Source organism: Amphiprion ocellaris, chromosome 12, assembly GCF_022539595.1.
Source record: "Amphiprion ocellaris isolate individual 3 ecotype Okinawa chromosome 12, ASM2253959v1, whole genome shotgun sequence".
NCBI lineage: Eukaryota > Metazoa > Chordata > Actinopteri > Pomacentridae > Amphiprion > Amphiprion ocellaris.
This window is the reverse complement of record NC_072777.1, coordinates 507,963-531,814: the sequence shown is the minus strand read 5'-3', so window position 1 is coordinate 531,814 and position 23,852 is coordinate 507,963. Positions and strand designations below refer to the sequence as shown.

Below are 23,852 nucleotides of genomic sequence, written 5' to 3'. Positions count from 1 at the left end.
TCTACGTCAGTTTGGCTAAATTTAAGGAATTTTCAAATAATTTTGAACAATCTTTGTCTTGTTTCAGAGAAATTTGGCATCATTCTACTGATGTTAGAACGTCAACATTTGGTGAAATGTGGAACAAAGACTATTTTAGTAGAAATATGGATTCATCCGTAGATAAACACTTACAGAAACTTTATGGAGACACTAGACCAGCCTGGATTAAATATTCTGCACTTTTCCATTTTTAAGGACCAATAGTTAAACTTTTATCCTCTCTTGGATCCATTCAATCAGTCTGATGGATCTGTTCCGTCTGTTCTTACCACATTTCATGATGTAGAATCAGTTTATTATTGGAGATATTGAACCTGAAAATGGCCTCGCAGTTTTTTTAAGAGTACAAAAAGAAAAAAATCAGCTCTGAAAACATTCAGTTCTCAAAATTCACCCAAAAATGTTTTACAGAACTTGGTTTTGGTCCCAAATAAAACTGACTAAACTGAACAGAATCTGAGAGGTAGAGGAGCACTGTGATTGTCATTGTTTTTCGATGTAAAGAGCATTCAGACTGTGTGGTTTTAAAGGTGTTTCCAGACTCTGGTTGTCGTCGTTCTGCTCGGTGCTGTGGGTAATAAATGCAGTCCTGGGTTGTGAATGTTTGACTGGTGTGGGTCATTAGCCGTCCCTCCCTCAGCAGGAGTAATGAGTGGTGTTGGGCTTCAGGCTCCGTCAGCGGCTCGGTATGCTGCCGGGTCGCCGTGACCCGCTGAACTCTCCCACTCCCACTCTGCTCCGGGACAAAGGGCCGAGGGCCGGGCCTCCTCGGGTGGCACCTGTAGAGGCCCGAGCTGCCCACGCCTCGTCCACATGAAGGATCGCACGTCGGCCGGCTCCCTCGGCGCCGCCACCTCCAGATATGGGCCAGGGGCTGCAGCATTTGGCAGATGCGACGCCGAGGCGCCGATGGGCGGAGTGGGCGCTGAAAGTCTGCTGACGGCGTAGAATGTCTTTCAGAACAGAAACCCGACAGCAGGTCGTTAAACTGGGACAAGACCGAACATCAGAAGGCCTCATTCACACGTTTTAGCTGCTAGAAGCAGTTAAAACTGCGATCATTTAAAGGTCTTATTGTTCTACGTGCTGCAGAGGAAATAAATAGTTGCAAACAGAACAAACCAAACCAGACCAAATGAAGCAGAAGAAACAGAAACAAACCAATAAAAACTGCTAAATCAGGATCACAATTCATTTATTATTTTCTACATTAATCGATCAGCTGTTTGGTCTCTAAAATGTCAGAACTTTGAGCGAATTTGTGCCTAATCCATAAACCTTCTCAGAACTTTTTCTAATGGAGTTTGGTTTAATGAAGATTAACTTTTGGGCTTTGACTAATGTGTTGATAAATCTATGGATGATTTTCTCTGTTAGTCGATCAGTTATTTGGTCTAAAATGTCAGTAAATGGTGATAAATGCGTTTCAGTGTTTCTTCAGGTGTCCTATTCTGTCAAAGATCTTTAGTCGTAGTTGAGACGGCTGGTCGTTGTGCTGCTTGGTGACGGTCCAGAGGTTCTGTGAAGCAGCTTTAATTCAGCCTCAGATAATGTCCGATCGCTCTGACATGAAGTTCTGATGTTCTTCAGTGTCTTTACTGACGGGTTTCTACTTCTGCACCTGAAAATGTCAAGTACATGAAGAGAAAGACAGTAAAAACCGCCCAGAGACACTGAGCACCAACTTCTGGATGGACGTTGGAGAGACGGATGTTGGATGGATTTTGGGCAAACGTTGGAGAGTTGTTGGACAGATGTTGGAAAGACATTGGACAGATGCTGGACGGATGTTGGACAGATGTTGTGCAGATTGGTAGACATTTTATTAATCTTCTTGGGGAAACTTGAGGCATCCAGCAGCACAGATGTTACATTTCAGGAAAACCAGGAAACCAATGTGCTGCAGAACGTCCAGTTAATGAGCAAATCATGCTGTAGAAGAACATAATGATTAACAGATGTTGCTGACGGCGCTGTGACTCTCAGACACATGGAGGAAGCATCCATCTGTTGGTTCCAACGGTTAGCGGCTGGTTAGTGATTGATTAGCAGTTGATTAGTGGTTGATTAGCGGTTGATTAGCAGCTGGTTAGCGACTGGTTAGCGGTTGATTAGCGGCTGGTTAGTGGTTGATTAGCGGTTGATTAGCAACTGGTTAGGGGTTGATTAGCGGTTGATTAGCGACTGGTTAGCGACTGGTTAGGGGTTGATTAGCGGTTGATTAGCCACTGGTTAGTGGTTGATTAACGGCTGATTAGCGGTTGATTAGAGGCTGATTAGCGGCTGGTTAGTGGTTGATTAGCAACTGGTTAAGGGTTGATTAGCGGTTGATTAGTGACTGGTTAGCAACTGGTTAGGGGTTGATTAGCGGTTGATTAGCCACTGGTTAGTGGTTGATTAGCGGCTGATGAGCGGTTGATTAGCAGCTGGTTAGCGGTTGATTAGCGGCTGGTTAATGGTTGATTAGCAGTTGATTAGCAACTGGTTAGCAGCTGGTTAGTGGTTGATTAACGGTTGATTAGCGGCTGGTCAGTGGTTAACGGTTGATTAGCGGCTGGCTAGTGGTTGATTAGCGGCTGATTAGCAGCTGGTTAGTGGTTGATTAGCAACTGGTTAGGGGTTGATTAGCGGTTGATTAGTGACTGGTTAGCAACTGGTTAGGGGTTGATTAGCGGTTGATTAGCCACTGGTTAGTGGTTGATTAGTGGCTGGTTAGTGGTTGATTAGCGGTTGATTAGCAACTGGTTAGCAGCTGGTTAGTGGTTGATTAGTGGCTGATTAGCAGGTGATTAGTGGTTGATTAACGGTTGATTAGCGGCTGGTTAGTGTCTGATTAGTGGGTGGTTAGGGGCTAATTAACAGTTGATTAGGGTCTGATTAGCGGCTAATAAGTGGCTGGTTAGCGTCTGATTAGTGTCTGACTTGGGGGTGTGGCGCTAACGGTCCTAACGTCGTGTCTGTATTGGGTTTAATCCGAGTGTTTAGTGCCATAAATCAGGTGTCGGGGTGTTTGTAGAACAAGTGCAGGGCGGCCTCGCTGCATGCATAATGTTGTCTTCATTTGTTGCTGATGATAAACGTTCTCTCAGCAGCAGCAAAGTGCCATTTTTCAAAAGGCGTTTTTTTGTCTAAACTGCAGCAGAAGGTTTGTTGTTCCATCGGTCGCCCGTGTGGCGTTTAGAGCACTTTACCGGGAGAACCAGAGGGAACCGGCCAGATCTCTGACGGAGCAGTCGGACCTCCGGTTCTTCTGTCCGCCCACGTCGGCCGGTGAAGGATGGCCCGCGGCGCTGCGAGCTCATGGGGCAGCGACAGGCGGCTAATCAGATTTATGATCCTGCAGGACAATGAGGCGATATCGGCTCACATTATCGAAGGAAACAGCCAGGAATGCTAACGGGCAGTTTCTAGGAAATAATGAGCAGCTGCAGCTCCTAATTAACCCGAGTCAGGAACAGCTAGTTAGAGGTAACCAGTTACCTGGAAGTTTAGCAGGAAGCAGAACCGTTCTACTGGTTCTGATAGTTGAAGCTGTTAAAGTTCAGTTTGTTGTTGAGCAGCAATAAAACAATTCAGACACAAGAACAGCTTCTGTCAAGGAGACTAACGACACTTTAACTGCTTTGGTCTTTAGAAGAACTTCCAGTTTAGATCCACATCTCCTCTAGTTGATAATGATCTGTTTCTAATAAATTATGTGTTTAATAGTTTTATTTGTATTTTAGCATAAACTGCTGGTAGTAGAGAGACTTTTTATTGTATCTGGGAGACGAAATATTAGAACTAAGTTTGTATTAGAGTTGGTTGATTTACATTTATGTGGTCGTCTGTATTTAACTTTGGTCGTTTAATGGGTGTTTGTGCATTGAGTTTTGGTTGTTTTGCGTCTCATTTTGTGCCACATTTTGTTAATTTTGTGTCACATTTTGGTTGTTTTCTGTCTTTTATTTCAGGTTTGTGTTCCAGTTGGAGTGAATAAAGTGTAGAAGGCCTTTAGTTGGGCCTTAGAGACTAAACCCTTTGATTGGGTTTATCTCTGAGTGTTTCTGTAGGAACATTAAACCATGTGATGGGTGCTGAGTTAGATAGTAGAAGTGTTAGACTAAAGTTTGCGTGGACTCTGGTGAACCTCCTTTCCTCTGAATGCTGGCCTCGCCGCCGCTCTTTGGCTCTCGGCCTCCTGCTGGCTGCTGCTGCTGCATTAGCAGACAGATAGAACTGGAGAGTCTTGAAGGAGGCGTCCTGTTGAATGTCTTCCACCCTCTCAGGAGCCTCCCTGTGTTCCCTGCCCAGCCGGCCCCCGCCAGGGGACGGAGGCGGCAGGAAGGGCCCCACATCCAGCCAGACCTCCTCTGCCGAGCCGCCTTATCTCTGGGCTGCACACGGCCAGCAGAGAGCATCCTCTTCCTGGAGGAGGAGCCGGCCTCAGAGGTGTGTTCTCCTTCCCCACCTCCTCCTCCTGCAGCTACGAGAACCGTCGAGTCTGAAAGCCGGTCTGGGTTTAAAACGGTCAGATTCACTCTGGATGGAGCCGCCGGCTTCTCTTCTCTGGGTTATATTAACTCAGATCTGTGTTTGGAGGCGATCTCTGTTTATTACAGCCGATTAAAAAGACACTAAATCCTCCATCACACAGAAATTAAATAACACAGAACCTATCAGACTGAGAAAGTGAACTTATAAGTAGAATGTTGTATTTAGTTATTGATTTAACCTTTATTTAACCAGATAAAAGACCACTGAGATGGAGACCTCTTTCACAGCAAACGTCAGAGTAAACAACAAACTGACAGAAAACAACAAACATTCAAATATTAAATACAAGCAGACACATAAAATACAGGAGTTAATTTTACAGTAATAATTTAAGAACACAGGAACTGAATTCTGACATTAAAAAAGGCAGATTACAGCTGCACACTCTGGCTTCTGAACCAAAGGGGAGATTTAAAGCAGAAAAACTGATTTCTAGGACGGTGTGTGGCGGTTAAAAGTGTCTGTAGGGTACAGAAACCCCCAGCAAAGGTTCCACACAACAACAGAGAACAAACTTTAAGTAATTACAACAACAAACGGAACAATAAAATGTAATCTATATGCTATATTACATATTACTAATAACCCACAACCACCACCGACCCTGTTCCACACAAAACAACCTTTTTTAATTCTTTATTTTACTAGCTAAGGTCAGTTGAGAATAATTTCTCATTTCCAATGATGACCTGGCAAGAGGCCCTAGCAGGAAGAAAGACAACAAATAAACAATACATGTACAAGAAATGACACATAAGTGTTTAAACAGAGATTAAAAACAGCCTAAATTACTGCTACAGTTCAGTGAAACAGTCAGCGAGGGTCTGCTGCAGCTTCTGCTTTAACATGGAAAATAAATCTGGTTCTGTCTGCACTAACGTCAGGATATTTCTGTTTATCTGATGAACTGATGAAACATTCAGGCTCAGAAATGATTAAAGAATCCATTAAAACCCTGAAAACATCTGTAAAAGACGACGCATGAATTTAAATCTGCTCAAACAGTCATAAATAAAGAAAACTAGAATCTGTATCTGAGCTGAAATACACAGACTGGACCTTTTATTTTATATGATAATCCCTGTTTTTATTTATTTCTGTCATGTTGATGGTTTAATTCTACAGATTTTAATGTGAAAATCTTTATTTCTATTTCATACTGAGTCGCATTATATGATCACATAATTAAATAAATTATGATTTAGACTTTTTGGAGAACAATCATTTAGCTTAATCTGTAAAATAGCAAATTAATTAATTGAAGTGACTCCCAAATGATTCTAAATTTGTCCCAAATGATTCTAAATTTGTCCCAAATGATTCTAAATTGTTCCTAAATGACTCTAAATTTGTCCTAATTGACTCTAAATTTGTCCCAAATGATTCTAAATTGTTCCTAAATGACTCTAAATTTGTCCTAAATGGCTCCAAATTTGTCCTAAATGATTGTAAATGGTATTAATCTGTAAACTATTAGATGAATTAATAGAAACCAGGCTTCCTAGAACAGCAGAATGATCCCAGCCAGACTGGTAATCCAGAGCAGGAGCTGCTGAGGAGTTTGTCGCTGACGGAGCTGCAGCTTTAGATCACCTCAGCGTTCCTGTGATCGTCTAATGGAGGCCCGAGGCAGATGAGGCCTCCCAGCAGCTCCTGACGATGAAGAAGATGTTTCCCCGTCACTCCTCTCCTGAGAGTAATTTCACAGGCAGCTCTAAAGTGGCCTCCAGCCGTCTTCCCAAATCCCAGCGACATGTAGTTTGGTGCTGTCAGCTTCCTCTGCTGCTCTCCGCTGCCATTGTGCAGTAACAGGGATATAGATTTTCTCTGGAAACTTGGAAAGTTTGCTCTAATGGCACCTGAAGGCTCATCCTGCTTGTTAGAACTTCTGAGGAGGAAACTTTAAACTGCAGGTCAGTCCATAAAAAACAGCCATCTGGTTCTTCATCTGCAGGAACTTTATTAATGATCGCAGTTCTACCTTCATCCATAGAGGTGGGTCCAGATTTATCACTTTTTAATGGACTTTTTCCATCATTTCTGAGCCTCAGAACTTCATCAGTCCAGCAGATAGAACCATGACCAAAAAGATATGAAATAACCCCAAAAAGATGCAGAATTACAAGGAAAAGATCCAAAAATCACAAAAATACACAAAATCATCATACAAAAATGCTGAACTACCACAAAATGTGCAAAATCAACACAAAAAAATATGAAAAATCACTACAAAAGGGCACAAAATTACCAAAAGAATGACTTCTATGATCAGTATTATGGGATGTATCCTAGTGTGATCATCAGTATTATGGGATGTATCCTAGTGTGAACAGTTTAGAGTCCTAGAAACAATCACTGGTTCCTGGAAGTGTTTCTAGTTTCTGATAGTTCACCAGAGAAAACTTTAAAAAGCTCATTCTGGGTGAACTTTAATGTTGGTAGGAGGTTGGTCAGATCTATTAGAGATGATTCAATTCAATTTTATTTATATAGCACCAATTACAGTCAAATTGTCTCGAGATGCTTTACAGAACCCATATGCCTGAATCCCCAGAGCAGCCCTAAGGAGACAGTGGCAGGAAAACACCCTTTTAACAGGGAAAAAAACCTCGAGCAGAACCCGGCTCTAATGTGGGGGAACCATCTGCCTGCTGGCTGGACGGGTTGAGAGGGACAGAAGAGGTAGAGAGGTAGAGATAGAGGTGTAGAGATAGAGAGGTAGAGATGGAGGGTTAGAGATAGAGAGGTGGGGGGGGACACAAGGACCATAAAACACACAGTTTAATACATGCATGATAAGACAGATGATACATGCAAAGTACAACTAACAAGGAAACTGATTATAGTTTACTGCTACGGTGTATGGCTCTGGCATTAAATATACTACATATATAGCTGGTGGTAAATTCAAAAATATGTAGACGAGCAAATCAAGTATAGTGAGGGTGATGCAGAGTAGATTGATGGAAATGGGCAGCTGGAAGCAGTGGGCTGGAGGAAGGTCAGCAGCAGCAGCATCCCACAGATGGAGATTAGGCCAGTTGGTGGGAGAACCACCACAGATCTGAAGCATCCAGCTCTGGGATCAGGGACACTTGGAGAAAGGACACAGGGAGAAACAGAGTGAGTGTAATGCAATAATGGTATATATACTGTATATTAAATCTAATGGTAGATAGAGAAGGGCTCAGTGCATCCAGAGAGGTCCTCCAGCAGCCTAGGCCTGTAGCAGCAGAACTAGGGGCAGAACTAAGGGACGTCCAAGAGGAAGACTCCAGCTGACCCCCTCAGGGTCCCCCAGTCAGTCCTGATGGAAGGATCATTTATTATCATCAGACATCTGATCAGACTCAGCTGTCTTCTAAAACTGTCCAGAATGACAGAAATGAATCCAGAAACTCTCCTAAATGATTCAACATTTGGCTAAAATCTTAAAAAGATTTCTCAGTTTGTCCAGAATGATTTAAAATGTCCTAAAATGAGAGTTTATCCAAAACAACAAAACCTTAATTGAAATGACTCAGTGTGTTGGTGCTCACAGAGATTTTTTTTTAAATATTAAAACTTATTTAGACTGAATTGAACACTGATTTGAGATGATTCCACAAAAACAGATTTGATCATAATGAGTCAAAATAACTCAAACCTAAACCACTCCAGATGGTCCGAAATGTCTCTAAGTTTCTCCTAAATGACTAAATGTGGCTTAAATGATCCTAAATTTGTCCACGGTAGCTGAGAAATGACAGAACTTTTTGTTGAGAGTAAAACGAGCCTCAGAAATTCAACCTGGTCAACCTGTGAAGGTGTCTCAGCTGTGCTGCCAGGTTTCCTTCATATCTTCTCACCTCTGTGACCTCCTGCATCATTTGAAGCTCCTCATCCATTCATCATCTCCAAACACAAAGCTGCTGCATCGACTGTAGAAGCTTTTAGTCTGTGAGACTAATAGCTGCTGGAGTTTCTCCCAGAGGATCTCTAAACAGGAGAATAATCCAGAGGAACGAGGAGCCGTGGATCCAGCAGATGTGTTCAGATGTTCTGAGCTTCAATAATCTGGGAGCTAAAAGGCCCAGCGTTCAGTTCTTCTCTAATCTGCTGTGAAAAATGCAGTCGGAGTCAGCATTGTTTAGAGCGACTCTCAGAGGAGCCGAGTATTCTTCTAGCAGATCATTATGCATTGAGTAGGCCATTAGCAAAATGAAGACGGATGGTCCAGAGGTGGAGATGAATGTCCAGAGGTGGAGGCTGGTCGACCTGGAGTCTGTTCAGGAGATAAAACATGATCTGATGAAGACCTTCATCCTCAGAGGAACAACCACTTCCTGTCTGCAGCTCCATCAGAAGGTCTGAAGTTAAATAGGACGTTTGATCAGAACGTTGTGGTCCTGTAGAACACTTTAACCTCCACCAGAAGGTCTGAGCTGCTCCAGAAACACTTGAAGTCCTGGAAACATCTCAGGTCTAGTTTATACTGATCTATTAGTAAAAAACATCTATTTAATAGTTTTATTTGTATTTTGGCATAAACTGCTGACAGTAGAGAGACTTTTTGTTATACCTGGGAGACAGAATTATTCAAACTATGAGGGTAAATTTTAACAGCTTTATGTGGAAGTTTGTATTAGAGTTGGTTTTACATTTATGTGGTCTTTTGTGTAATTTTTTTAGTTTATTGCATCATGTTTTGGTCATTTTACATCTTTATGTGGTGATTTTGTGTCTTGTTGAAGTCGTTTCACATCTTTCTGTGATTGTGTTTAACTTTGGTCATTTTATTGGTTTATGTGGTGTTTTGGTGGTTTTGTGTCACATTTTGTTCATTGAACGGCTGTTTGCCTTCTTCTTGTGTCACATTTTGGTTGTTTTACATTTATGTGGTCGTTTGTGTAATTTTTTTAGTTTATTGCATCATGTTTTGGTCATTTTACATCTTTATGTGGTGATTTTGTGTCTTGTTGAATTCGTTTCACATCTTTCTCCATTTAAGTTGGCTGTTTTATGGATATTTGTGTTGGTTTTGTGTTACATTTTGGCCTTGCTAGCAAGGTCAAAACCATCTTTTCCTGACTCAGTCATCGGTTAAAGAATATTGCTGTTCTAGACTCAACATTTGTCCAGATAAAGACGGATAAAACACGTCCAAACTGACTCAAGATTGGTCCAAAATTAATCCATGTTTTTTCAAAATTAATCGGTTTTGTACAAATCAACAGAAATGTGTTCAGAATGACATAAAACGCTCCAAAATGATTCACAACTCTAAGTTCAGATTGATTTATTTTTGGACTAGATGATAAATGTCAGAAGGGTTCCACCTCCTGGTTCTGTTGATGTTCTGTTGATGTTCTGATGATTTCCTTCTAACTCCAGACTCTGTCTTTCAGGACGGCAGCAGCAGCGACTCTCAGATGGACACCGACGGCGCCGGGACTACATGCGAACTGGAGTCCGAGACCATCACCAAGACGGTCACCAGCGCCCTCACCATGCAGGAGTACTTCGCCCAGAGGATGGCCCAGCTGAAGAAGGCCAGAGGAGCTTCAGCTGCACCTCAGGAACCCGACCAGGACCAGGACCAGACCGACGAACTCCAGAAGAAGAAGAAGAAGAAGAGGAGGAAGGAGGAGGTGGAGGTGATCGCAGAGGACCAGGATCAGCAGGAGCCCTCAAAGAAAAAGAAGAAAAAGAAGAGGAAAACAGCAGAAAACGTTGAGGATGAGAACTGCAGCGCCTCCTGTGGCATGGAGGTGAACTGCAACGAGCTGCATGCTGCTGAGAAGAAGAAAAAAAAAAAGTCTAAAAACCAGAATAAAGACGAGCTGAACGAACACGAAGCAGCTGAGAGTCATAGTGTGGAATCAGAGGAAGGACAGAAGAAGGACGTCAGAGAGGAGGACAGCGAGGAGAAGAAACCTAAGAAGAAGACGAAGAAGAAACATCTAGAATAGATGAACTCTGTTAGGATGCTGGAGGACGATTTTAGGAACAGATATCTGGTAGAAACACCTGAACAGAGTGAAATAAATCCAGAGATTCCAGCTTTAACTGAGGAGCAGCAGAAGATTCATCAGGAACATCAGATTTACCATCTGTCGACTGTAAAATCAATCATTTAAACCCTGAACAGTTTAAAACGACGTTGAGCTAAACTGAATGATCTGCTCAGTCAGCTCTGAACACTGAAATATTTCTTTATCCTGTTAAACAGCAATTATTAAATGGATCTGCAACTATGATATGATTGATTCAACAGTCTGCAGCTTCTAGATGTTCATCCAGACTCTGACCTGTTTCAGCAGAATCTAGAATAATTCAGTGAAACTCATTTTATGCTTCATTTAGACCAGGAGAGTCAAATTATTCCAGTCCAGCCTGATCTCCAGTGAACCGGACCCATACAACCAGTAAAACCACAGCATAATAACCAATAAATAACCACAACTCCTGATGGTTCCTAATGTTCACATTCAAAGAATTATCTTTTTACTAAACATCATGAACAACCTGAAATTTATGAAGAAAAATAAATTCAGTTTCATCAACATTCAGCCTCAGTTTATCATTTCCACATTACAACTTCCAGATCACAGAGTGTCGACAAAGGAACACAACATTTAGTCACCTGGAACTGAACCAGAGAGGATTTACTGGAGGAACAGAACCACAAAAGACAGACCAAAAAAAGATGAAAAACAAGGCCAAATATTACAAAAGAAAGACATAAAACCAAACAAAAAAGTGACAACAAATTAGACCAAAAAAATTACAGTGGGACAAAAAAATGGACAAACGACACAAGTGAGACAAAAAACACAAAACGACAAAAACACTACTCAACACAACGAATAAATCAAAACACAAAATGACAAAAATAAGACAAAAACCACACAAAACGAGACAAATGACAAAAAAGGACAAAAAGCAAAAATTTTACAAAAATGAGACACAACACAGCAAATGCGAGAAACAAAATAAAAAATGAGACGAAACAAAACAATGAATAAAAAATGAGACAAAGTTACAAAGCAACAAGAAATGGACAAACGACAAAAACAAGACAAAAAATGACAAAAGTGAGAAACAAAACAACCAACAGACAACACAAGTGGGACAAAAAAAAACACAAAACGACACAAACGAGAAACAAAACGACAAAAACATGAGCCAAAGTCCGACAAAAAAAGACAAAAAAACAACAAAACCAAGACAAAATATTACAAAAATGAGACACAAAACGACAAAAGAACAATGAACAATCTAGTATTTTGCTTTGTGATCCAAACAACTTGTCATGGTCTAGAAATGATTTTAAATTTATAGTTTTAATAATTTACAATCTGCAGTTAATGTCTTCTCTGGAATTTTTACACTTTGAGGGCCGGATTGGACCCTCTGGAGGACCGCTTTTGGCCCACGGGCCTCATGTTGGACACCTCTGGTTTAGAGTATAAAATGATTAAAAGGTGAATATGCTTCTATAATCCAGGGACTAAATCTTTGTGTGCATCAGTTTCTTGAAGCAGCGATTCACTGTGTGTGATTCCCGTTTATTCTGTTTTCAGCTGTTTGATGATTTCTTCATGTTTTTCATTAAAGCGACCCAGAGACGGTTTTGTTGGTTTTCTTTTAGACCTCAGAACAAACAGGACCAGGACCTGTGGAGTCCTGGACCTTGACCAGGTCAGTAGGTAAAGGTTAGAACATCAGAGCTGGTTTACATCAGATCATCCAGGAACTCGCAGCTTCACAACACAAATGAGATGCATGAAGTTCTGGAACCATCTGACAGACTAACAGGAACTATTGTTGATCTGTGAGTCAGCAGGAACAGGAAGTCCAGGTTTACAGTCAGTGGTTTAGTGTGGAGGAGGAAAAACGTGTCATCGTCTGACTGCTGCTGCAAACGTCCAGGTGTTTCTACCTGTCATCAGATATTGAGCCGTGATTGGCTGATACCACACAGTTCACTCTGACCCACTGGTTCACCAGAGGAAAGTTCAAGAAGTCTGTAGAAACATCATGATGCTGCCACCACCATGCTTCATATCATGATGCTGCCACCACCGTGCTTCACATCATGATGCTGCCACCACCGTACTTCACATCATGATGCTGCCACCACCATGCTTCACATCATGATGCTGCCTCCACCGTGCTTCACATCATGATGCTGCCTCCACCGTGCTTCATCATGATGCTGCCTCCACCATGCTTCACATCATGATGCTGCCACCACCATGCTTCACATCATGATGCTGCCACCACCGTGCTTCACATCATAATGCTGCCTCCACTGTGCTTCATCATGATGCTGCCTCCACCGTGCTTCACATCATGATGCTGCCTCCACCGTACTTCACATCATGATGCTGCCACCACCATGCTTCATATCATGATGCTGCCACCACCATGCTTCACATCATGATGCTGCCACCACCGTGCTTCACGTCATGATGCTGCCACCACCGTGCTTCACATCATGATGCTGCCATCACCATGCTTCATATCATGATGCTGCCACCACCATGCTTCACGTCATGATGCTGCCACCACCGTGCTTCACATCATGATGCTGCCACCACCGTGCTTCACGTCATGATGCTGCCACCACCGTGCTTCACATCATGATGCTGCCATCACCATGCTTCATATCATGATGCTGCCTCCACCGTGCTTCATCATGATGCTGCCACCACCGTGCTTCACGTCATGATGCTGCCACCACCATGCTTCATATCAGCATGCTGCCACCACCATGCTTCACATCATGATGCTGCCACCACCATGCTTCACATCATGATGCTGCCACCACCGTGCTTCACATCATGATGCTGCCACCACCATGCTTCACATCATGATGCTGCCTCCACCATGCTTCACGTCATGATGCTGCCACCACCGTGCTTCACGTCATGATGCTGCCACCACCATGCTTCATATCAGCATGCTGCCACCACCATGCTTCACATCATGATGCTGCCACCACCATGCTTCACATCATGATGCTGCCACCACCGTGCTTCATATCATGATGCTGCCACCACCATGCTTCACAGTGTTGATGGTGTGTTTGTGATGATGTTCAGTGTTTGCTGTCCATCAATCACATCATCTAGTCTGATAGACATAAAGCTCCATCCTGGTCTCCTCAGACCAAAGAACCTTCTTCCAGGTGTCTTCAGAGTCTCCACATGTCTTCTGGTGAACTCTAGTCCAGATTTAATTGGAGCTTTTTCCATCAGAGTCTTTCTCTTTGTCTCCATAAAGCTTTGACTGGTGAAGAACAGACAACAGTTGGATGAACAGTCTGAAGCTGGAACTCCTTCAGAGGAGTCATAGGAGTCTTGGTGGCCTCCCTCTATATCAGGTTACAGACACGTATATATTTTTTTACATTTTATGTTGTTAATTGGTTGAATTACTTTTAATAAATCTGTTTTCACTGTCGTGAACGTCCTCCAGTTTCCTGTATCAGTGTGTGTTGTGATGTTGGTTGTGTGTATTAGTGTGTGTGGATTAGTGAATGTGTTTTAGTGAGTGTGTATTAGTGAGTGTGGATTAGTGAGTGTGTATCCTGTCAACAGGAAGTCCTGCTGTGGTTTCTGAGGAGGTGATTTGTTCTCGTTCTGCTTTAATCTGATCAGAAGTTCTGAAGTTCTTCAAACTGCAGCAGGAACATGAATCTAATGTAACCATGATGAGAACAGAGGTCAATAAATAACAGATCATGAAATAACATCTTTAAACATGTCTAGATGTTGGATTCAGGGTGAAGCAGCTGCATTAGAAGTTTTTCTGACTGGCGGTGTTTCAGTTTGTGTACGGTAGCCATGGAAACCTGGATCCCTGCAGGCTGCACTGTAAAACACAGGAGGAATTAATCTGAAGCTTCATCACAACATGAACAGACTTCCGTTGATGGGTTCAGACATGATGCTGTTCATCTTTAATGGAAGTTAAAGTCACCTCCAGGTTCTGTTCAGAATTACAGGATATCATCAATATCACTTCATTTTTATATGAAAAAAATCTGATTAAATACTGTTGTGTTTGGATGATATTCAACAATAACTTAATTCATAAAGTATGTTAATTCACCTCAAGTACATTAAGCAGAACCAACAGAATCACTTAAGTTCATTCACAGTTTATTTTTTCAGTGTAATTAAATGTTTACAGTCAGCTATTATAGTTTGAATTAATCTTTATTTCCATGTGATTAAATGAATATTATTCATCAGATCAAACTGATTTGCTGGTTTTAAAACTCTAAAATGAGTTGGAACTGAGAGGAATGAACCCAATAACTGATGTTGACTGAACCCGATTAAATAAAGAACTGATTAATGCAGAAAGAAAACTATTCATCAGGAGGAAATACATTCTGTGATTTATTTATGTATTTTTTTAAGTTCATTTAATTATTTCTCTTATTTTTCTCAGACCAGTTCTGACCCTGATGGACGTTTATTCTTGCAGACTCATATTTATTATTCTTATTATTTTTCTGCAGCCTCACAGATCATTAAAGACTTCAACAGACTCGCAGTTTTCTTTTATTTAAACCAGTAAACTTTCAGTGGATCAGAGGGTTCCAATTAGGTGTTTTTATCCACTGTATTTCAGGTTTAATGAGGGTTTTTCATCCACTTTATTTCAGGTTTAATTAGGTGTTTTCATCCACTGTATTTCAGGTTTAATTAGGTGTTTTCATCCACTTTATTTCAGGTTTAATTAGGTGATTTTATCTACTGTATTTCAGGTTTAATTAGGTGTTTTTATCCACTGTATTTCAGGTTTAATTAGATGTTTTCATCCACTTTATTTCAGGTTTAATTAGGTGTTTTTATCCACTGTATTTCAGGTTTAATTAGGTGTTTTTATCTACTGTATTTCAGGTCTAATGAGGTGTTTTCATCCACTGTATTTCAGGTATTATTCTGTGTTTTTATCCACTTTATTTCAGGTTTAATTAGGTGTTTTTATCTACTGTATTTCAGGTTTAATTAGGTGTTTTTATCTACTGTATTTCGGGTTTTATTCTGTGTTTTTATCCACTGTATTTCAGGTTTAATTAGGTGTTTTTATCCACTTTATTTCAGGTTTAATTAGGTGTTTTCATCCACTGTATTTCAGGTTTAATTAGGTGTTTTTATCCACTTTATTTCAGGTTTAATTAGGTGTTTTTATCTACTGTATTTCAGGTTTTATTCTGTGTTTTTATCCACTGTATTTCAGGTTTAATTAGGTGTTTTTATCAACTTTATTTCAGGTTTAATTAGGTGTTTTCATCCACTGTATTTCAGGTTTAATTAGGTGTTTTCATCCACTTTATTTCAGGTTTAATTAGGTGTTTTCATCCACTGTATTTCAGGTTTAATTAGGTGTTTTTATCCACTTTATTTCAGGTTTAATTAGGTGTTTTTATCTACTGTATTTCAGGTTTTATTCTGTGTTTTTATCCACTGTATTTCAGGTTTAATTAGGTGTTTTTATCCACTGTATTTCAGGTCTAATGAGGTGTTTTCATCCACTTTATTTCAGGTATTATTCTGTGTTTTTACCCACTTTATTTCAGGTTTAATTAGGTGTTTTCATCCACTGTATTTCAGGTTTAATTAGATGAATTCATCCACTTTATTTCAGGTTTAATTAAGTGTTTTTATCCATTGTATTTCAGGTTTAATTAGGTGTTTTTATCCTCTGTATTTCAGGTTTAATTAGGTGTTTTTATCCATTGTATTTCAGGTTTAATTAGGTGTTTTTATCTACTGTATTTCAGGTTTAATTAGGTGTTTTTATCCACTGTATTTCAGGTTTAATTAGGTGTTTTCATCCACTTTATATCAGGTTTAATTAGGTGTTTTTTTTTTTTTTTTTAAAGTTATTTTTTTGGCCTTTTTGTCAGCTTTATTTGATAGGCGCAGTGAGAGAGAGAGACAGGAAACAGGGGAGAAGAGTCGTGGGAAGACATGCAGCAAAGGGCCGCGAGCGGGAATCGAACCCGGGCCAGCTGCGTCAGGGACCAGCTCTGTACATGGGTCAGCCACTCAACGCGTTGAGCTCTACGGGCGCCCCTGCTTGGGTTAGGTGTTTTTATCTACTGTATTTCAGGTTTAATTAGGTGTTTTTATCCACTGTATTTCAGGTTTAATTAGGTGTTTTCATCCACTTTATTTCAGGTTTAATTAGGTGTTTTTATCTACTGTATTTCAGGTTTAATTAGGTGTTTTTATCCACTGTATTTCAGGTCTAATGAGGTATTTTCATCCACTTTATTTCAGGTTTAATTAGGTGTTTTTATCTACTGTATTTCAGGTTTAATTAGGTGTTTTTATCCACTGTATTTCAGGTTTAATTAGGTGTTTTTATCCACTGTATTTCAGGTTTAATTAGGTGTTTTTATCCACTTTATTTCAGGTTTAATTAGGTGTTTTTATCTACTGTATTTCAGGTTTAATTAGGTGTTTTTATCCACTGTATTTCAGGTCTAATGAGGTGTTTTCATCCACTTTATTTCAGGTTTAATTAGGTGTTTTTATCTACTGTATTTCAGGTTTAATTAGGTGTTTTTATCTACTGTATTTCAGGTTTAATGAAGTGCTTTCATCCACTGTATTTCAGGTTTAATGAGGTGTTTTTATCCACTGTATTTCAGGTTTAATTAGGTGTTTTTATCTACTGTATTTCAGGTTTTATTCTGAGTTTTTATCCACTGTATTTCAGTTTAATTAGGTGTTTTTATCCACTGTATTTCAGGTTTAATTAGGTGTTTTTATCCACTGTATTTCAGGTTTTATTCTGTGTTTTTATCCACTATATTTCAGGTTTAATGAGGTGTTTTCATCCACTTTATTTCAGGTTTAATTAGGTGTTTTTATCCACTGTATTTCAGGTTTAATTAGGTGTTTTTATCCACTGTATTTCAGGTTTAATGAGGTGCTTTCATCCACTTTATTTCAGGTCTAATGAGGTGTTTTATCCAATGTATTTCAGTACTAATAAGGTGTTTTTATACACTGTATTTCAGGTTTAATGAGGTGTTTTTATCCACTGTATTTCAGGTTTAATGAGGTGTTTTTATCCACTTTATTTCAGGTTTAATTAGGTGTTTTTATCCACTGTATTTCAGGTTTAATTAGGTGTTTTTATCCACTGTATTTCAGGTTTAATTAGGTGTTTTTATCCACTTTATTTCAGGTTTAATTAGGTGTTTTTATCTACTGTATTTCAGGTTTAATTAGGTGTTTTTATCCACTGTATTTCAGGTCTAATGAGGTGTTTTCATCCACTTTATTTCAGGTTTAATTAGGTGTTTTTATCTACTGTATTTCAGGTTTAATTAGGTGTTTTTATCTACTGTATTTCAGGTTTTTTTCTGTTTTTATCCACTGTATTTCAGGTTTAATTAGGTGTTTTTATCTACTGTATTTCAGGTTTTATTCTGTGTTTTTATCCACTGTATTTCAGTTTAATTAGGTGTTTTTATCCACTGTATTTCAGGTTTAATTAGGTGTTTTTATCCACTGTATTTCAGGTTTTATTCTGTGTTTTTATCCACTATATTTCAGGTTTAATGAGGTGTTTTCATCCACTTTATTTCAGGTTTAATTAGGTGTTTTTATCCACTGTATTTCAGGTTTAATTAGGTGTTTTTATCCACTGTATTTCAGGTTTAATGAGGTGCTTTCATCCACTTTATTTCAGGTCTAATGAGGTGTTTTATCCAATGTATTTCAGTACTAATAAGGTGTTTTTATCCACTTTATTTCAGGTTTAATGAGGTGTTTTTATCTACTGTATTTCAGGTTTAATGAGGTGTTTTTATCCACTGTATTTCAGGTTTAATGAAGTGCTTTCATCCACTGTATTTCAGGTTTAATGAGGTGTTTTTATCCACTGTATTTCAGGTTTAATTAGGTGTTTTTATCTACTGTATTTCAGGTTTAATGAAGTGCTTTCATCCACTGTATTTCAGGTTTAATGAAGTGCTTTCATCCACTGTATTTCAGGTTTAATGAGGTGTTTTTATCCACTGTATTTCAGGTTTAATGAGGTGTTTTTATCCACTGTATTTCAGGTTTAATGAGGTGTTTTTATCCACTGTATTTCAGGTTTAATGAGGTGTTTTTATCCACTGTATTTCAGGTTTAATGAGGTGTTTTTATCCACTGTATTTCAGTTTTAATGAGGTGTTTTTATCCACTGTATTTCAGGTTTAATGAAGTGCTTTCATCCACTGTATTTCAGGTTTAATGAGGTGTTTTTATCCACTGTATTTCAGGTTTAATGAGGTGTTTTTATCCACTGTATTTCAGGTTTAATGAGGTGTTTTTATCCACCGTATTTCAGGTTTAATGAGGTGTTTTTATCCACTGTATTTCAGGTTTTTATTTGGTGTTTTTATCCATTGTATTTCAGGTTTTTATTTGGTGTTTCATTCGTTATATTTCAGGTTTAATTTCGTGTTTTTGGGCTCCAGGATCCAGTCTGAATCTCTCTCTCTCTTCTAGGAGGAGCCCCTGGACTCCTGGAAGCCTCCTCCTCTATAAAGCCTCCATCCCTCCACCGGTTCAGGATCTGCAGCAGGAGCCGCAGCGGCAGCAGCGCATCCGGACCAGCTGCTCTGTGACCCGCATAACCTCCGATCCTCGGCGGGGTTCTGGGAAAGTCTGTGGAAGACGTTCGGAACAAGTTCCAGCGCAAAGACGCAAAGTTTGGAGCGGAGAGCGCGCACATGGCTGCTCTCATCAGCGCGTACTCGTCGTGGCCCGAGTCCTTCGAGTGTCCCGGCGGGGACGGGGACGCGGCGGACGGTCACGGGCCGCACCGGACCGCCGTGGACAAGACGCCGGAGCCGCGCATCAGGAGACCCATGAACGCGTTCATGGTTTGGGCCAAAGACGAACGGAAACGTTTAGCGGTGCAGAACCCGGACCTCCATAATGCAGAGCTGAGCAAGATGCTGGGTGAGAATATTATTATTATTATTATTATTATTATTATTATTATTATTATTATCATTATCATTATCATTATCATTATCATTATCATTATTATTATCATTATTATTATCATTATCATTATCATTATCATTATTATTATCATTATTATTATCATTATTATTAGGGTTATAATAATAATAATAATAATAATAATAATAATAATAATAATAATAATAATAATAATAATAATAATAAACAGGTCTCAGCTCCGAGTTTCTCTTCAGGCCTTTTTCTCTGTTTTAATCAACTTCTTGCGTTGCGGCGCAAAAAGTAGAAACTTATTAAAATCTAAAATAATAATAATTATGATAATAATGATGATGATAATAATAATAATAAAATACAGGAATTACATTAAGCGTAAGTTTAAAAGCAGCTGCTCAGATTTGATCTCTCAATGTCTTCAGTCTTTTACGCGCGGCTCCAGAATCTCCGTCATTCAGTTTCCTGCCACCAAAAACTGTCTAAAGTGATTTAAAATACATGAACAATAAATATAATTACACATTTATCTAGTGTATTTAATGTATTTAGTGTATTTACTGTCTGGATTCATTCTCAGTGTTTCAGCTCCAAACTTGGCAGAAAAATAAATCAGGAAACATGATCAAATACAGTAAAATAACATAAAATTAATAACTCCAACCCTGGAAACCAGGACGTTCTTTACTTTAGTTCCTGGAATAAAAGAAAAGAAATAAAACAAAACAAAACAAAACAAATAACCCTGGAGACCAGAACAATCTTCAGTTTAGTTTCTGGAATAAAATAAAATAAAATAACATTAAATAAAATAAAATGAAAGAAATCAGACTAAAAATAAAATAAAATAAATAATCTTAACCCTGGAGACCAGAACATTCTTCGGAAAACAAAGAAGACCATAAAGTTTGAATCCTCCTGGTTTCCGTTTCTTGTCAGACTCCTGAACGGTTGCTCAGAACGTCTTTAATTTTCTTTTAATATGTTTTAAATAGACTTTTCAGCAAAACTCAAATTAATTTAATACTTTAATTAATAATTTAAAGAAACACAGGAAACCTTTTTATTTTATAAGATGCTTTGAATGAGAAAAGATCTTCAGAGATTCAGGGAAATAAATAAATAAATAAATAATAACAGTAATAATATTAATCGTATATATTATTACTGTAGGGCTTTTCAACATTCTTACAGACATTTAATATATTTAGATTATAAAGTCATCAGACATTAAAACAGAACATGAAACAACTGAAAACATCTTTTAGTGAAAGGAAGTTCATGTCAGACTAGAAGGTTTTAAATCTGTTCACAGTTCAGTCAGGAGTTTAAATGTTAGTTTCCATTAACCCTGATCTGTTCCTGGTTCTGGTTCTGGTTCTGGTTCTGGTTCCTGCAGGGAAGTCCTGGAAGGCGCTGACGCCCCCCCAGAAGCGTCCGTACGTGGAGGAGGCGGAGCGGCTGCGGGTGCAGCACATGCAGGATTACCCCAACTACAAGTACCGCCCCCGCAGGAAGAAGCAGCTGAAGCGGATCTGTAAGCGGGTCGACCCGGGCTTCCTGCTGGGGGGTCTGGGTCCGGACCCCGGCCCCCTCCTCCACCCGCTGGACAAGGACGAGGGCGGCAACGCGCCGCTGCCGGGGGTCCGCAGCTTCAGAGACCCCCCCTCCAGCGGCGGCTTCGACACCTACCCCTACGGCCTGCCCACCCCCCCGGAGATGTCCCCGCTGGACGCCGTGGACCACGACCACCACGGACCCCCCTCCTACTACGACGACGGTGGCCACCTGGGCAGCCCGCCCCCCTACCATGCCGACTTCCCCCAGACTCAGGGCCACTGCGGGTCCCACCTCCACCTGCCCCCCCAGGTGTCCTACTACGGCTCCGGCTTCCCTCAGGTCCACGGGGGGCTGCAGCCGGGCCAGCTGGGCCAGCTGTCCCCCCCGCCGGAGGCCCAGGCCCACCTGGAGACTCTGGACCAGCTGAGCCAGGCCGAGCTACTGGGGGAGGTGGACCGGGATGAGTTCGACCAGTACCTGAACTCCACCGGGGGCTTCCACCCGGAGCAGGGCGCCGTGGTGACGGGACACATCCAGGTGGCGTCCTCGGGTCCCTCAGAGACCAGCCTGATCTCGGTGCTGGCCGACGCCACGGCGGCGTACTACAACAACTACGGCATCTCGTAGGAAGGAAGGACTGAAGGACTTGGAGCGGAACCACGGACTCAGGGAGCCGCTGGAGGTCCAGAGACGCTCTGAAGATAATTTAACTCTGTGTTCTGTCATGAATGTTGTCTTCGTCCTGCTCATGTGGGAGTCTTACCTCAGTAGCTGTAACTCCATGAGGTTTTAGTTTTCTTATGCAATCTAACAGAACCTTCTCTCTACTTAATAATATATAATCAAGCTGAGAATAATAATGGTAACTATAACTGTATGCTGATCTAGGTTTGTGAAGGACAATAATTTAAAATAAAGAACATTTTTATATTAATGCTGTTTGGAAAAAGCACCAACATCCTCCCTGTGACTCATTTAATCTGCTTCTACAAACATCTTCAGATGAATCGGAGACAAACCAGAAACTGACTGAAGGAAGTCTGTTTATTCAGGAACGTTATTAAATATTTTATCATCATGTGAATCCTGAAGGTTCCTTGAGGTTCTTCTATTTTAGAACTTCTAACCGTTCTGTAACTGGAGTGATTATGAGTTAGAATGATGAGTTGATGAACAAACAGCTGATGTTTCACTCAGCTCATTAAATGAAGTCCAGAAGGAACAGATCTCTAACAGGAAGCTGTTGTCAGCACGTCTGGAGGAGATGAAGACTGTTGATTTAAACAAACCTTAAAGCTGCACACAGGATTTAATGAGTGTTTATTAGAATAACATTGCATCAAATTAATATTTAGAAGAATTTAAGCACAAGTCGGTTGATTTAAAACCAAACTGGAGTGAAGATACGTGTTTGGATTCAGGATTAAAAGTCACTGATCTGCTGAACACTGGAGGAACGTTTGACAGCTTAAAAACTTCCCTTTATAATTATGGAAACTATCAGACCACTGCCGTTGAATAGTTTGGGGTCATCCAGACAGATGAAAAGTCCCACTTTTATCCATGTGCTGACATAACTGCATGAGGGTTTTCTAATCATCCAGCCATCCTCGTCATTTACCGCATTAACGATGTCTACTCTGGATTTATCATTCATTTAATGTGATCTTCACTGAAAAAAATGCTTTTTTTTCAGCAAAAAGGACGTTTCTAAATGACCCCAGACTTTTCGATGGTAGAGTATATGAAATCCATTTAAATAATGTTGAAAAACTGGTTGGAACGACTTATTTTTTATGAATAATCATCTTAAAATCCTGCGTTTCTGCTGCTGTAATTAAAATACCTCATTCCACTAATTCAGTTTGTTGGTTGAACATAATTTTCATCTTATCTTATCGAACTTAAAAACTTTAAATGTTGTTGTTTTTATTTTTTTTATTGATCTCAAACATTGTATACATGTACACCACCGGCCACTTAGAAATGTCCTTATTGTTGAAAGAAAAGCAGTTTATGGTGTTGAAAGGCTCGTTGCTGGTTAGAAAACCCTTGTGCAGTTATGTTAGCACATGGATAAAAGAGGGAGTTTTATGGAAAACATGAAATTGTCTGGATGACCTCAAACTTTAGAACGATAATGTAGAGATGTAGACTGTAGATTCTTAGTAAAGTTGAGGGCGATTGAGTGTTTTGCAGCCCTCAACTTTACTAAGAATCTACAGTCTACTGGCGTTTTCTAATTAAATTCATTGAAGGGCACAAGAGCGTCCCTGATAAAAATCCAAAGGTTCTTGAGGTATTTCAGTTAGTTTTCATGGAAAACATGGAAGTGTCTGGGTGACCCTAAACTTTTGAACAGTAGTGTAGGTCAATTTTAACTCATTTAGAACAACTTGAAGTGTCTGTAATCTAAATGTGACCTTCTTCCAACTACAATATAAAGCCAAAGATCAGAGAGAATCCTCAGAACTGATGCTGGAATTGCTTGCATGAACTGCTGCTCTGTTGGTGTCACTTCTCCTGATTCAGTAAACCTTATTTACAACCTGCACTACTGTTCAAAAGTTTGGGGTCACTGAGAAATGTCCTGATTTTTGAAAGAAAAATAGTTTTTTTTCAGTGAAGATAGCATTAAATGAATGTATTGGATGACCCCAGACTTCTGAACGGTAGTGCATTTTCATTAAAAGTTGTCAAAACTCAAAATAATTGAATAATAAT

The 23,852-nt window shown here is 40.0% G+C and overlaps 2 protein-coding genes across 3 annotated transcripts in view; both read left to right on the top strand.

The window, feature by feature from the left end:
• pinx1 (PIN2 (TERF1) interacting telomerase inhibitor 1) overlaps window positions 1-11,125 on the top strand; it is a 43,802-nt gene extending 32,677 nt beyond the window's left edge. For both annotated transcript variants that reach the window (XM_055015961.1, XM_055015960.1), the window contains one exon: window positions 9,966-11,125. In XM_055015961.1, the coding sequence (XP_054871936.1) occupies window positions 9,966-10,529 (564 nt within the window). In that variant the 3' untranslated portion in view covers window positions 10,530-11,125. The remainder of the gene's footprint in view (window positions 1-9,965) is intronic.
• Window positions 11,126-19,037: 7,912 nt separating this feature from the next.
• sox7 (SRY-box transcription factor 7) lies at window positions 19,038-22,080 on the top strand. Its single transcript, XM_023294826.3, has 2 exons — window positions 19,038-19,550; window positions 20,968-22,080. Exons 1-2 carry the CDS (start codon window positions 19,319-19,321, stop codon window positions 21,753-21,755), a joined length of 1,020 nt encoding a protein of 339 aa, XP_023150594.1. The 5' UTR covers window positions 19,038-19,318; the 3' UTR covers window positions 21,756-22,080.
• Window positions 22,081-23,852: the final 1,772 nt, after the last annotated feature.